Source organism: Pimephales promelas, chromosome 8 (assembly GCF_988280905.1).
Source record: "Pimephales promelas chromosome 8, fPimPro1.hap1.1, whole genome shotgun sequence".
NCBI lineage: Eukaryota > Metazoa > Chordata > Actinopteri > Cypriniformes > Leuciscidae > Pimephales > Pimephales promelas.
Genome location: NC_142776.1, coordinates 34,371,572 through 34,386,926, shown reverse-complemented (window position 1 = coordinate 34,386,926; position 15,355 = coordinate 34,371,572). Strand labels below are relative to the sequence as shown.

Below are 15,355 nucleotides of genomic sequence, written 5' to 3'. Positions count from 1 at the left end.
TTGCCCAGAAAATTACTCAAAGTTCTGTTTGCTGGAATGATTTTACTGACTGATTTCTTTGACATGAATTATTCTAATGAATGTGTGTGACCTTTATGGTCATCGGTTCTTAAATGTGTTTCATGTCTTAATGACAGTAGGAAGGCAAACAGCGCAAACATGGCTCCCATCTCTTGTCACCTTCCTGCGAGAGAACATATGGCCGGAGACGCTTTAGTGTGATGAAAGCAAACACAACAAGGACAATCCACATCAGACCAACAGACTGAAGTCCAAACGCTGATTAAAAACAAGAAAAGAGACAAAAATGTCATGCAGTTTGTACTCGTCTTACGGGTTTGTTACAAATTGATGTGTTTCAGCCAATGTGGAAGTTATGCATGCAATTTGAAAGAGCATTTGAGAGTTTCCCCAAAGCCTCCTGAGGATGACTCCTCTGGTCATGTATTTACTGGGTGGAAGCACCAGTTTTCAAAGAGAGATGGTTGTATTGCTCAAGTAGATAGATTTTTATCTCTTTTCTTGTCTTTGTCTTTTTATGATCCGACCTGAGGTGATTCCCTGTGTTCTTGGAGGGTTCTGCTTCAGATACTTTCTGGAATCCTTGTCCGGGTGTTCTGTTCACCACTGAACAGCCCCGGGACACGAGATTAACATGCACTGACGTGTGTTTCTTCAACCCTTTCTATAGATGTTGCAACTTTCAATCGTAACGTTTAGCGTGTGAAATATAATGGTTGACGGAACCAGATACATTTGCAAATGGTTTTCATATGAAATCTGCACAGTTTCAGCCACAGACCCTTGAGAAATAAAGGAGAGAGGGTCTAGATCTTGTGTTTTTCGGAAGGGTCTCGCTTTACCCAGCTTGGTCCCTTTAGCACCTCTCCGTCTACAACTTCAGAATGTTTCAGGGGCCAGTGGTCTAGTCTAGATGACAGAGCATTTGCATGTTTAAAGGCTGAATGCAGACTTTACAATGCCTTGCTTTCATTCTTTCCTGAGCATCCAGGTTTAATCACAAAAGATGAAAGAGACTAAGTCATGGAGGTCTAAAACCCGATCTGACAGTTGTTGCAAACCTGTCAATCATTTGGCCTGGTCTTTTCTATCAAAAATACAATAAAATACTGTAAAATATGATTACAATTTAAAACTACTGTTTTCTATTTGAATTTATTTTATATGTAATTTATTCCTGTGATGCAAAGCTGAATCATCAACATCATTACTTCAGTGTCACATGATCCTTCAGAAATCATTCTAATTGGCTGCTCAAGAAACGTTTCTGATTATTATCAATGTGGAACACAGTTGTGCTGCTCATTGTTTTGTGTGGAAACTGTCAATTTCTTTTTTAAGAACAGCATTTATTGGAAACAGAAATCTTTTGTAACAAATGTCTTTGCTTTTGATCTATAATGCACACTCTTAGAAGAAAAGGTTCTATTTAGAACCTTAAAAGGTTCTATCAGCGCTACGTATTTGGAACCCCTAAAATGTTCTATACAGAATCCTTTTTAAAGGTTCAATAATAAGAACCCTTTAGGGTTCTTTATAACCAGGAAAAACGTTCAATATGGAATCTTTTGGGTTCGTTCATTATCATTTTATTTTGTCCTTACCGGATGAAATATTTCATATCATTGACAAACATCAAGACCCTAAAATGTTTTTATGAATGCATGTGAATTATCACAAAATTCAAGATATGGGGGTTAGAAAATGTATGTATTTATATCATTTTATGTATTTAACCAATATCACACGAAGAGTGCCATTTCAGTTTATCTCCTCCAAGCATGATTAAAATGTGATATTAAGTTACTACAGCAGATTAATAAACAATAATTTAATTACAACTACAAAATGTTGCAGAATGATGTAATATATGAATGAATAATAGCCTATAGAGAACCTTTGTGCCAAAAGGGTTCTTTCTTGTCATTATAGAACCATTTTTAGTTGAGTAAAGAAACCTATGCTTCATATAATGAACCCCAGTGAACCCTTTTTTCTGCTGAACAAGTGATTGTATTAATCAATTTTTGTTCCTCTTTTAAGACAGCATTTTACCAAGACCAATGATGGATTTTTAGACATTGAATCGAATCATACTACTGTGCTACTCTTCAAGAGCCAACTAGGGCAGTAAGTCAAATATTTACCACTAGCATTAAGTCTTTTTAATTGCTAGTTAATAATTTGACTCTCATATGTTCAGATAATTGTAATGTGAAAAGACAGGCCCTTATAACTATAACGCTTCAGCGTGTTGTGGTGGGAAAAGTGAGAAACCAAATATAACGTTTTATTGAGCTAATGTATGTGGTTTATGCTTCATAATTCAGTTTACTTTAGGCTTGAGCATGAAGGTTCAGTTATGGGATTGCAGTTTGTTTGGGCAAGTCAGTGCTACTGTATCAATATAACACTCCTACACTTTAATGTTTTATTGACCCGCTGCAGACCCTTTAGACTTTCAACAAATGTCAAGCCAGCCACCCCCTCACCTTGACCTGAATTCCACCACTCAAACATTCCTTCTTTTCTTTAAAGCTTTAGTCTTGTGCAACTGAAGAAACACACCTTCATATCATTAAATCATGTTGTTCTTATGTGATTTTCTGAATGGTGCCAATGAAAAGATCCAAACACAATGAGTCATCTTGCTCATTCTTTATTACTTTATAAAACAAAGTGCACTTGAGGATGAACAGAACTTTTTTTTTTTTTTTCAAAAAACCTGGAAATGAACCAAGGGGAAAAATCCTAAATAATTTATGATACATAATTAACAGGAGGTATTTACATAAAAAAAAAAGTTGCCATTATGAAGGCAATAAAATAGCCAGGTTTGTTCCTGGTAGAGGTAGATAAACAGAAGGGAACATACAATAACCAACAAAGTAGACACATGGAGTCAAAAACAGAGTGTGAACACCCTCCATAACTCCAGACCTCAACAATACAAGCTTTGCATGAACACAAAATCCAATATAGTTTATCTTTCCAGTTTGAACATCACATTAAATGCAAACTTTAATTCTATAAAAATGTAATCTGCAAATTACATTCAACCCCTTATTTTAACATCCTTTGGATCCAGCCCAAAACATTAGGAAAAAAAAGTGTGTATGCCAAGAACAAACAGGTAGAATGTGTGAGGGCTCGTTTATTTTAAGGATAACTATGCTTTTAACCGATTATGCAGTCTATGAAAGGGTTTCATATTAAGACTCAAGAACAAAATGACTTTAACAATTGCAAAGTCACAACACTGAGAACATTTCTAGCATTGACCATGCGTGTTTCCAAACGGTGACATAAAATCCGAGGTCTCCGCAGTTAGTCAGTCAAAATTGTTACGGTCCCCCTTAGACAACTATCTAGTGGCCAAACCGGCAACGTTCAGTCCCAGACGCTCACAGTCTCTTGAGCTTCTCCAGTCTGCCTTTCAGCTGTTCTTGTCGTTGTCTAAGTTTCTCTCTCTTCTGTGCAAGTCTCTGGTTCTCCGTTTCCAGATTTCTTATGCTTTCTTTCGCCCGCTTTAAAATCACCACCTTGGAAGCCTTGTCGTTACTGGACAGTTCGGGGACGTTGTCCCGTAGCTTAAGAAAGCAGTTCTTTAACTCGTTGCGCCTTTGCCTCTCCATCACGTTGTGCGTCCTCCTCCTCTCTTCTTCGTCCTCCGTGTCCACCGGCTGTCGGAAAGCCAGACTGCGAGAGCGGCCTGAACTCTGCGTGCTTCGGTGGGAGTCTCCGGACCCTCGGGAGCGTTTGGGAGGGGGGGAGGGCGGGGGAGGAGGAGAGGCGGGCCGTGGGGCGGCGTAGTTGTGCTGTTGCTGAATTTCAAAGTGACATCGCTTGAGAGCGAGCTCCTGCTCACGCCGACGGTCCTCCAACTGCTGCTGGTGCTGAGAACGCGTCAGCGTGCTCGACTTCCGTACGGTCACTACGTCAATCTCCTCGTCTGTGGAGCACAAACGTTTCATTAGTTCAAGTCTGTTTGGTTTCAATCTGGCAACAAACTTACTAGCCACTCTCTTTTAACTTTAGGACACTCATGCACGTGTATCAGAAAATAAACATTCTAAATGAATCAAATGACTCACCAGAATCGCTTGTAGATGATTCTCCCCCGGTGGACAGTGAACCGTAATCAGACGTGGACTCGATCAGCTCCTGGCTGTCCGGCGGTAAGCCCTCGCTCTCCAGAGCCTGACAAGCGAGCGCCACATTGTGGCAATCCAGCGTAGAGCCGGCGATTTCGGCAAAAATCTCAGTGTCAATATCGGAGAGCAAGGGACTCGTGGCGAGCACCGCGGAGAGTTTATCCTCGATGTGTTTGCCTCCGTCGGTGGCGCGCCACAGAAAGTCCCCCGAGAGCGGGTCGTCCGCGGCAGACGCGGTGCCGGTAAAGTTCCAGTCCAGTTGGAGAAAGTCGCTATCCTCCATTAAAAGTTCAGATACCAACTCTAACTGGTCCACCGTGGACAAGTTCTTCGCGAGCTCGGGTTTCATCGGAGGGGACTGGGGCGGCGTGGGGATGGACTGCAAGTCCTTCATGAGACTCAAACAAAACTCGTCGTCAAACAGCAGCGGCTCGGAGTCGCAGAGCCACTCGTGCGATGGAGAACAAGCTTGCAACATCTTGACCGAACCTGTCAGAAAAGAATCCTTTAGAAAAAGTTTGCATTCAAAATCCCATCCGGCTTTGTACTACCGTCAAACAGCGGCTTGTTTCTCAACGGCCTGCGAAGTGTTGTTCTCATGCACTGCCGGTTTGCAAAGTTTCGCGGCTCGCGCGTCCATTTTATTCGTGTTTACAATGGTGGCCCCGCCCAAGTGGGCGGAGTTCCCGTCGACCGCGCGTGATGTCACCGAACAGCTGGAAAGGTCCGCAAGAGTTTTGTTCCAAACTACTTTTTTTTCCTTCACATTTAAAAAGTTAAATCATTCGGTTTGACTTTTAGAAAGCGAATAAAGAAAAAAGATGTTTATGTCGTCAATTAATTACAAGTAATTCATCTAAAACAATTTTCTCTGATAATACTAATGTGACAAAAAACCTATATTCCTGTTACATTGAATAGTGTTTTAACTGAAAAAGGTTGCTATGTCGAAAAGTTCAACAAAGAAAATCCCTGCGGATCTGAACGTAACTAATATTTAAACTATTAACAGTATTGTTTAAATGGAATAAAGCAGATACTTAACAGTAGTTATAGATAAAGCCTTTATACTGTACAGAATGCAGACAAATTGACGTGTGAGTGAATAGACAATGAATGAAAAGACATGCAATTATCGCGTATTAAAGTACACAACGGATCATACTTTACAACACTTTTACTGATTTCTTAACGAGTAACTTATTGCAAGAAGCCGGTAGACATGCAGGAAAAGAACAAAAAGTCACGTCTTACCTTTTTTTTTCCAGAACAATATGGCGAAAAAAGGAGATTGACAAAGACGGTCAGTCTAAAAAAATTTGTAAAATTATTTTTAAAATAGTTGGAAAAACCGCAGAGCCTCCTTGCGGCATGTCAGAGCCCACGCGGACAGAAGCTGGCAGTGGGTGTGGCGACGAATGGAGAGACCATTTAATTTTAAAGGGCGATGCACAACCGCATTCCTCCGCGTTAAAAAACTCGCGCCAAAACTCTTCGGCAAATCTTGAATGAAAACATTTATTGTGATGGCGCCTAATTAAAGTCTGTAGCTTGTTGTTTAATAAAATCCTGCACGCAAAAGCGGTTGAGTGGCCGTGGTGTAATGAAGGGAACATACGCCCAACCTAGTGCTCTGGCGGAGTGCACTCAATGAAGCACCAAGCAATTCCAAGAAAAAGAAGGGGTTGGGGGTAGTAGCTCACACACGTGTGCGAGTTCACAATGCCGGCCTGGTTTGCAATTGCGATAGTAGTGTAGCGTCTGCAAAAAAATAGTAAGAAAGCCGTGATCACGTTGTGCTGTGGTCTGTTTTGGCGGGTAATATACGTACAAGGACATAGTGTTCTCAAACAGACACTCCTTACATACACAGTTACAACTAATCTCGCGTGACTTAAGGGATAGAAATGTGAACTTATATATGTGCCTGCAAAGCATATGAGGAAGATATAGGCGTTGGTTACGTAACAAAAGAATCGCATCCGGCTCTACACGTGCAGGGTAAAATCACCCCCTCTTCAGGTGGCGGGAATGATTTATGAGTCTCCCGCGAATTCGACATGGGCGGAATCCTGCATTCTTCAAGACCACTGACCTCAGAATGCAAGAAAGAGAAGATGTAATTCTCATGCACGCTCATTGAGGTGTATCATGCTATATTCCCTCTTAAACAATTTAAAATGAAACATGCCGTTTTCATGACATCATATTAAAGAGACAAAATGTGGTATTTCATTCGTGCAACATGGTTTTCATGTAATTCAAAACACCAAGTATGAAAATGACCATGAATTAGCTATGTATAGCTTTATAACTAAATCTTTAGGCCTGTGTTAATTATTATTTTTATAATCTTTAATTCCTTTTGAGTTCAATAATAATCCAGGATAGTGAGGATACACAAACTAACATTTAATATATCACACTGCTCATAAGTGAGTGAAATGGACAGAATTGAATGTATTTTTGAAAGTCCTATAAACGTTGCCACCTAGAGGCCATTATTGAATGAGGCTTGTGTACCCAGTGAACTCCAGACAGAAGTACAGCATTACCACACCGCTCGGCTTGCTTTCTTTCAGCATCCCGTACCTTCTACCATGCACTCAGTGTGTCCTTCACACTTTGATCTAGATGCAATGCTCAGTAACATTAGTAATAAGTGAATGCATTGATCCCAACATAGCCAGGTGTGTGTGCATAGGCCTACTCAATTCAGTCCTCTACCTGATCATAGCTTTAGACCATAAATAATGTACATGTCAGATTTTTCAGGCACACACCCATAGAAAGTTTGTTGTTAGACCAGCTTTTTCATGCAGTTTATGGTGGCTATGTGTGGTTGTAAAACGTAATGAGAGGCATGTTGTAGTCCAAGACTGTTTAAGTCTTGCATCACTCATTCATATTGCTTCTAGCTATCTCTTAAATAGCTCCAATATGTAGTTCAGCTACATGTTTCAGACATGTGGACATGCCATTTAAATGATTCAACAAAGAATCCCATTGTTTGGAACATTAGTTTGCCTCATCAGCACTGCTTAAAGAAATGTTGCAATTTTAAAGCAGAAGCATTGACACGGTTCTATTAAGGTTTGGTTTCTTTTATCAGTAAAGAGAATATTTTGAGACAGACACAAAGGTGCGCGAAGGCATGTTCACAAGCTGTCGTCTTGTAGCGCTGAAATGTTAAATAAATGTTAAATGAATATGTTAAAAAAAAAGAAAAAAAATGAAGTGGGGTGCAATAAATGAATCATCATGGATGACAAATGTGGAAGGGGGTTTTCTACAACAGATAATAATACACGTTCACGTCCACACAGATTAAACTTCGAGGGAAACCTTATAGGGATAGTTCACTTTGAAATTAATTTTTGATAGGTGTCTTTGTTTCCACAGTAGTTTCAATTTTGATATTTTTAGGTCAAACCGTTCTTGTCTGTCAGTCATATAATAGGCTTGCGCAGAACGAAGCGCCCTCGGCCTCAGAGTACTTGGACGTGGCTGTGGTTACAAGAGGTAAAAACGATATAAATACTGTTCGTTTTCTGACACTAACCGCTCGTTTTGTGTCTTGGGCCATCAATGTGTACTTATATTTGCATGTTTAATTTTGACTTCTCTGTGCATGCTCTTTGAGGTGGTGACCATTGACCTCCATTATATGACTGACAGACAAGAACGGTTTGACCTAAAAATATCAGAATTGAAACTACTGCGGAAACAAAGACACCTACATTTTGGATGCCCTTGAGATAAGATAAAACACACCAAAGATTAATTTTTAGTGAACTAACCCTTTATGAAAGTATCACATAAAGAAAGCATCATGGATGCTTTTTTTAACTCGTCTAAATTGACACAACCTTTGTTAGAAATCAATGATATGCATTCATGTATATTTATTGTACTGATGTCATATGAATTTAATACATATTTTTATATGAGTTTAAGTTTTAAATAACCTTAACTTTTTTATTTTATTAGTTTAAAAAAATAAAATAAAAAAATAAGCCTTAGATTAAGCCAGGATTAGACCTTAGTTCAACTACAACATTTAAGTGGATTTTATAATCATGTATAAGAAATAAAACATTACTGGTGTGAATCTTGAGACAAAACAATGACACTGACATATTTTATTATATACCAGTGCAGCTTTCAGTTAAAACAGCTCAAACATGCATTTTAGCCTTAAGCATGGTCTGTGAAACCAGGCATTAATGTTATATGACCCTTTATATGACTTTTAGCATTTTAAGGTAAAAAAAAAACTGTACTTATTAGTTGTGTTAAGAATGCTTTTACATCACTTTGCTTAGAATATTTACATATTATTTTCAAAGCAAATGCTTAAACCGAAGAAAACGGAAAAATAAGTTTGCGCTGGTTTTAAAATAGCAGCTGAAGTCAGAATAGCGCACTATTCTTATTTTCTCCATATAAAGATATGGCAGGAATAGTAAGATGCATATGCCATTCTGAATTCGGCCCTTCTTGCTTCTCGTGACCTTTAACCTTGCTGATTCGGCTCATGTTAGCTTGAATAAGGACGGACAGCAGGTTCCCGTAGTTCTACCACAAGATGTTGTAAGAGGTTCACCATGGCACATCGTGGTTTTGCTGTTCCCCCAGATAACATTGTCAACTTCAGGGTATAAGGAAGATAAGACGGAAGACACTACCTAACAATGTTCTCTGCAGGCAATCAAGCATTGCAACACAAGTGGCCACCGAAGTGTGTGTGTGTGTGTGTGTGCGGGGGTGTGGGGGATGTGTCGCCTGTAAACCGGTGATAGTAACTGTTTCCAGCACTGCTCCACGGGGGTCCTGCTGAACAACATCCACTGATGCTGCTGCATATCTACAGTCACACACTGTAACTGATTTCTCTCAGGAAAAGGCCAATTCACTGGAAGCTGATATTTGATCAGTTATCCTCTGAGACTGTTACTCATTTACCTTCAGCATCCTTCTGTAGTGTTAACTGTGGGAAGCATTTAAACAGGCTTCAAATGTGCCCAGGTGCAGATATTGAACTTACAGGAAATAACTCAAACATTTCAGCAGATCACAGGGCTCTAAAGATGCTGGTTTGTTTTAACCCAAATTTGGGTCAAATATGGACAAACCCAGCCATTGGGTTACTTTTTTTTTTTTTTTTTAATTTTTAACCCAATGTTTGAGTTTGTCCTTATTTGACCCACAATTGGGTTAAAACAACCCAGCATTAATTTTTTTTTTTTGCTGTTTTTTTATTGCACTGATACATGGAGTAAAATAGTTAAACTCATAAAAATAAAAAATAAAATAATATATGAAGAGTTCAGATGCAAAAGCCTCTAAGTGCCATTTGAAATTTTCTTCTAGAATGATCATTTTTATCAAGCTTGTATATTTAAGTTCAGTGATTTCACTTAAATGGCAACGATAATTACCTATTAATTGTTATTTAAGTGAAATTACTGAACTTAAATATACAAGTTTGATAAAAATCATCATTAAAGAAGAAAATTTCAAATGGCATTTAGAGGCTTTTGAATCTGAACTCTTCATATATATATATATATATATGTTTTCACTCTAAAAATGCTGGGTTGTTTTAAGCCAACTTTGGGTCAAATATGGACAAACCCAAACGTTGGGTTAAAAATGTAATTAAAAAATTTAACCCAATTGCTGGGTTTGTCCATATTTATCCCAAAATTGGGTTAAAACAACAAGTACACAGCACACTCTAAACAATGCTGGGTTGTTTGAACCCATATTTAGGTGAAATATGGACAAACCCAAATATTGGGTTAAAAATATCATTTCAAATTTCAACCCAACTTCAACTTTCATTTTCAACTGTCCATTTTTAATTGCATTTTTAACCCAACATTTGGGTTTGTTCATATTTGAGACAAATTTGGGTTCAAACAAGCATTTTTTTTAGAGTGCATATTAATATTGGTCTATGTATTTATGCATTTGCAGATGCTTTTATCCACAGAAACATTGCAATTAAGGTATACATTTGTCCATGCATTCCCTGGTTAAGGTCAAAATGAAAGATTTTTATGTATAGAACAATTTTCAGATATGTAGAAATCATTAACCAAGACTAATAAAAGCTATCATTGTTAGTCAATGTCGACTTATTAACTTAGGTAAAACAAACGTCTTTAATGGTACTTTGAGGCCACAGATTGGTTTTATCTCAGCCATACGTAAAAAATTAAACCTAATGAGGTTTAGAAACAATACAACAAGTTGTTGAGTAAAACTGAAAGCGTTCACTGATAAGTTTCAAAGAAGCGGCTATGCTTTACTGCTCCTCTCTCTGCCCTGAGCATGACAGGTTTCACTTCTGCTTTAGATGCACTGTCAATTTGATCACACACCACCAACAGTTAAAGACCCTACGGGGCCCCTCAAGGCGACGAATCAGACAGTACAGAAGCTATGATGAACGTTATGGGATTCATAGGCTACTTCTTTTTTTGGCCTGCTTGAATGATGTTTTCCTTCCTCTTTGACACTTAACTTATACTACAGTTAAGCAATATTGGAGAGCGGGTATTTATTTTGTCCCACATTAATTTCACAGACGTAGCACAATTATGTGGCTTCGTTTTATTAATATAGTGTATTGATTTTTTTTTTTTTTTGATATCCCCCGAACGTATGGAAGTGAAATGTGACAACATGTCCCATAGGTGGGTTACATTGTAACATGACCATATAGCTTAAAATGCTATCTGAACTAATTTCAGTATAGTATACAAGACAAATTCAAATATTTTCTCAATAAAATACAATTAGTAACTTTTTCCATACAAAATAATGGCATTTTTTATTTATTAAAAATAATATAATAGCGAACACAATGGTAAACACAGCTAACCATTTCTGAACAGTGACTTTATTCACCCTTCTCAATAGAATTCATAAATGTACTGAATAGATAATTTTATGTTGTTAATTAATATCACACGAAGAGTGCCATTTCAGTTTATCTCCTCCAAAAATGAGCATGATTAAAATGTGATATTTAGTTTAATAAACAATAATTTAATTACAACCTACAAAATGTTGCAGAATAATGTAATATATGAATGAATAATAGCCTATAAAGTGCCAAAAGGGTTCTTTCTTGTCATTATAGAACCTTTTTTTTTTAGCATAAAAGGTTCTTTGGAGTTGAGTAAAGATATATAGAACCCCAATGAACCCCTTTTTCTAAGAGTGTAGACAGTCCAAGCCAAGGTCATCCCGGCTAGAGCGATCTCCACTTGAATTCCCTGAAAATTATACGTTCACTCCAAGGTTTAACCACATAACCTGATAATTATAGGTGCAGATGTCCTAACGTGACCAAAAGGATGAGCAAAGCAATGAAAAGCACTCTCTGTAAAATTCACATGGCTCCCACATGAGAGGAATGTACAGGATGTGATCTGTTTTTCAGCCTCTTCCTTGAACGTTACAGCAGTATGTTTTCTAGGAACCCGGCTATAATGCTGCTGTGTAGTGGAGAAGCGGTGAAGCAAGAACAAGTCTATGGAAATATGCAGTGGGAGGGAACTCGATTTAAAGCGGGGTGAAATAAGAGAGGTATAGAATGAGAGAGGACATCACCATAGTACCTCCAAATTTAGACCGTAAACCTGCGAAGCCACCACAGATGCCAGAGGGCTCCTGTATCAGCAGAACATTGCAGAGCACATCCGTTCCTTCTGGCCATGTAGGGTAGAGAGTTGGCACAGATGCCCAATAGCAGTTGGTGACCACAACTGACCTGCAATCCGACGCCACGCGTGCCACCGGCGTTCACTCGGACCTCTGTTCATTCAACTTCTCAGAAACAATGTCTCGCTGTCTTTATATGGCGGCAAATTTGCTCTTGTTCCACATTTTAGATTCTCATTTAGACTGCTCATTTAACAAAGTCAACATGAAATCTTATGTTTAATGTTTGTAATCTATAACTTCCCCTCACTCTTGAGCGACTTCTCTTCTCTGATGATGTGTTTACTGACACGAGGGCGGGAAAACCTGTCACTCGCACGAGATCCACAATGGGAAACCACAACCATCCAATTCACGATGGACATAAATCAAGTCCCGCCCAACATTTTTTCTTGTTTGAGAAGCTGTTTCCCTCGGATATACGTCACAAAAGCACAGAAGAGTCTACCCAACTTCCGTTTCATGCTGACTTTAAAGAAATTTAAAGGAATAGTTCACTGCAAACTTTTAATTCTGTCATCATTTTTTGTAGAATATAGAAGGATATATTTATTGCAGTCCAAGCTGCTCTTTTTAAAGGGTTAAGGCCATTGCACACTGAATTAGAAATTTTCAAATGGATTTTTTCGTATTTGTGATTCAGTGGCTCTGAATTGTCAAAACACCATGCATTCGCTTGCTACGGATGCAGAAAAACGCAGAAAATCGAACCCTATTCATTTTTTGTGTTTTTTTTCGGACGAAAGTTTCGGAGGCAGTGTGCAAGCGTGTGTGACATAACGTGAGGTCGTATTTTGTTTTTTTTGTGCGAAAGTTTGGGACTCAGTGCACGGGCCTTTAGTTCACCCAAAAATGAAAATGTTGTCATTAATGACTCGCCCTCATGTCGTCCCAAGCCCGTCAGACCTCCCTTCATCTTCAGAACACAGTTTATGATATATACGTACGGTATGCTGTCCTTGTCTTGAAAGGAAATAAAGACATCATCAAAGTAGTCATGTGACATTAGTGGGTTAGTTACAATGTTTTGAAGCATCGAAAATACATTTTGGTCCAAAAATAACAAAAATAACGACTTTATTCAGCATTGTATGTTTTTCCGGTTCTATAGGTCTTACGGGCTTGGGACGACATGAGGTTGAGTCATTAATGAATTCATTTTTGGGTGAACTAACCCTTTAATAATGAAAAGGAATGGTGACCAAAGATTATTTTTAGTTAATAATTTCTCTTACAAAGCTATTATATGGCTTTAAAAGTTAGTCCACAAGTCATATGGGCCACTAGTGCTTTTTTGGTCAGGTTTAAAACACCTAAACATCCCATTTTGTGCATGGAAGTGAATGAGAGAATTACAATTTTGTGCTTAATACACAAATATTTGAGAACCAAAATGCATAACACTGGTGATGATTCTGGTAGACTCTCTAGTCTAGTCTAGAATGAACTCGTCTCGAATTCACATACTTTATTGTGATGAACATAGAATAAATCGCATTATGATTGCATCCCAATAATGTTCACATGCTATTCTCATGTTCAGCTCCCTGTGACTTACATGGTTTCACTTCTACCCTAGATTACGACACACACAACTATGCCGACGGATGATTCCGGCCTCTTAGAACTGGTGTCCTGACCTCTATTCCTTAAATAACTTGTTCTATGTACAAGACATATATAAAATTGGCAGGCACAGGTATTCATACATTCACAGAATGAATGTGCTCCTCAGAATTCGAACTAAGTTTAGTGTGGCTAGCATCATATGCAAACTCCAAAACTACATGCCACATTTTGAGTCACGGCATTTTTTGTAGTATGAATAATAAATATATTATTTATTTACCCTAATCAAAAATGCAAATCAGACATTGATCATGTGACTGTTTGTTCAGATGTTCTTGCTATCAATAAAGCCCAAGATGTTCTTGACAAGACACTACGCATGCAAAACTATTGTTTTCATGCTCTGGTCAATTTTGAGATTTTGTCTTCTTTCAGACTTGTGTAAAGAAAATATTAGTATTTATTATTTTATTAAAATTTGGCCTGGTTTCATAGACAGGGCTTAGATTAAGCCAGGATTCAGCCTTAGTTCAGTTAGGACATTTAAGTAGCTTTTATTAATGTGCCTTAAAAAGACATTTATTACTCGTGTGTATCTTCAGACAAAACAATGGCACTGACATATACCAGTGCAAGTTGTTTTCAGTTAAGACAGCTCAAACATGCATTATAGTCTGGGACTTGGCTCAAAGGAGTAGTTCACTTTTCAAAAAACTTTTGCTGATAATTTATTCACCCCCATGTCATCCAAGATATCCATGTCTTTCTTTCCTCAGTCGAAAAGAAATGAAGGTTTTTGATGAAAACGTTCCAGGATTTTTCTCCATATAATGGACTTCATTGGGAACCAAACGGTTCAAGGTCCAAAAGACAGTTTCAGTGCAAAAGATTTGTTCATTTTGATAAACGAGTTCGAACGGGAGAGTCACGAATGTGCGTCACAGAACAGAGCAAGGCGAACATTTGAGCTTATAAACTTAAACTTTTTTATTTATTTTTTAAATGAGCGATCGTTTTGCTTGATAAGACCCTTATTCATCGTCTGGAATCGTTTAAAGCCTTTTGAACAGTTTGCAGTTTGCGCTGAAACTTGGACCTTGAACCGTTTGGTTCCCATTGAAGTCCATTATATGGAGAAAAATGCTGGAATGTTTTCATCAAAAACCTTCATTTCTTTTCGACTGAAGAAAGAATGACATGGACATCTTGGATGACATGAGGGTGAGTAAATTATCAGCAAAAGTTTTTTTAAAAGTGAACTACTCCTTTAAGCCTTGTCTGAAAGTGGAGGTTTGTCGATTTTAGTTCATAGAGTTCAATTATATAAAGGCTTTGTTCTTAAAATGTGATTTTTTCCCCCCCAGAAATCTTCAGTTAGACTCTTATATGTCAGCAAAATGAATCCAATGTTCTTTGTCCAATGTTCATATTTTTGTTTTGGAAATTGTGCAAACTCATGCATATCTAATCAGATCAAATATCCTTTGCATATGTAAACAAGTAACATTCAGACCTCACAGTAAGAGGTCCATAGAGACTCTATTCTGTTCTCACTTGTTTTGTCATTTCAAATGTAGGGTTCATGATCCCCACCTATCAACTCAAGTCAATTGCGCTGTAATCACTATTGCTCGAAAAAAAGACAGATGGGCATTTTAAACAAATGCAGGGCGTCTGTTTGACGTGACGGTGCATGATTGAGCTGCGCTAACAGCTGTCCCATCGGCCGAGGCACGCTTAGACTCGTCAGGAGTAACTGCTCAGAGACTTCTGTCCTATGCGCATAACCAAACACTTCACAGATAGAGCCAGGAGACCTCCATGCAGAGACTGGATGTCTCCTGAGTTTCCTCAGCACCCCGGGGGTCACACGG

The 15,355-nt window shown here is 38.3% G+C and overlaps 2 protein-coding genes across 5 annotated transcripts in view; one reads left to right on the top strand and one right to left on the bottom strand.

Annotated features, from left to right (window-relative positions):
* Positions 1–15,355, top strand: part of LOC120493330 (uncharacterized) — a 63,967-nt gene that overhangs the window by 44,702 nt on the left and 3,910 nt on the right. Inside the window, exon 9 of one of the 4 annotated variants that reach the window (XM_089134438.1) lies at positions 138–3,348. The exons of the other annotated variants lie outside the window; for them this stretch is intronic. The gene's annotated coding sequence lies outside the window, so the exon portion shown is untranslated. Of the gene's footprint in view, positions 1–137; positions 3,349–15,355 lie in introns of those variants that run through there. 4 annotated transcript variants of the gene reach the window in all.
* On the bottom strand, positions 2,665–5,964 carry mych (myelocytomatosis oncogene homolog). Its single transcript, XM_039691858.2, has 2 exons — positions 4,116–5,964; positions 2,665–3,973 (listed from the first exon to the last, which is right to left on the bottom strand). Exons 1-2 carry the CDS (start codon positions 4,651–4,653, stop codon positions 3,426–3,428), a joined length of 1,086 nt encoding a protein of 361 aa, XP_039547792.2. The 5' UTR covers positions 4,654–5,964; the 3' UTR covers positions 2,665–3,425.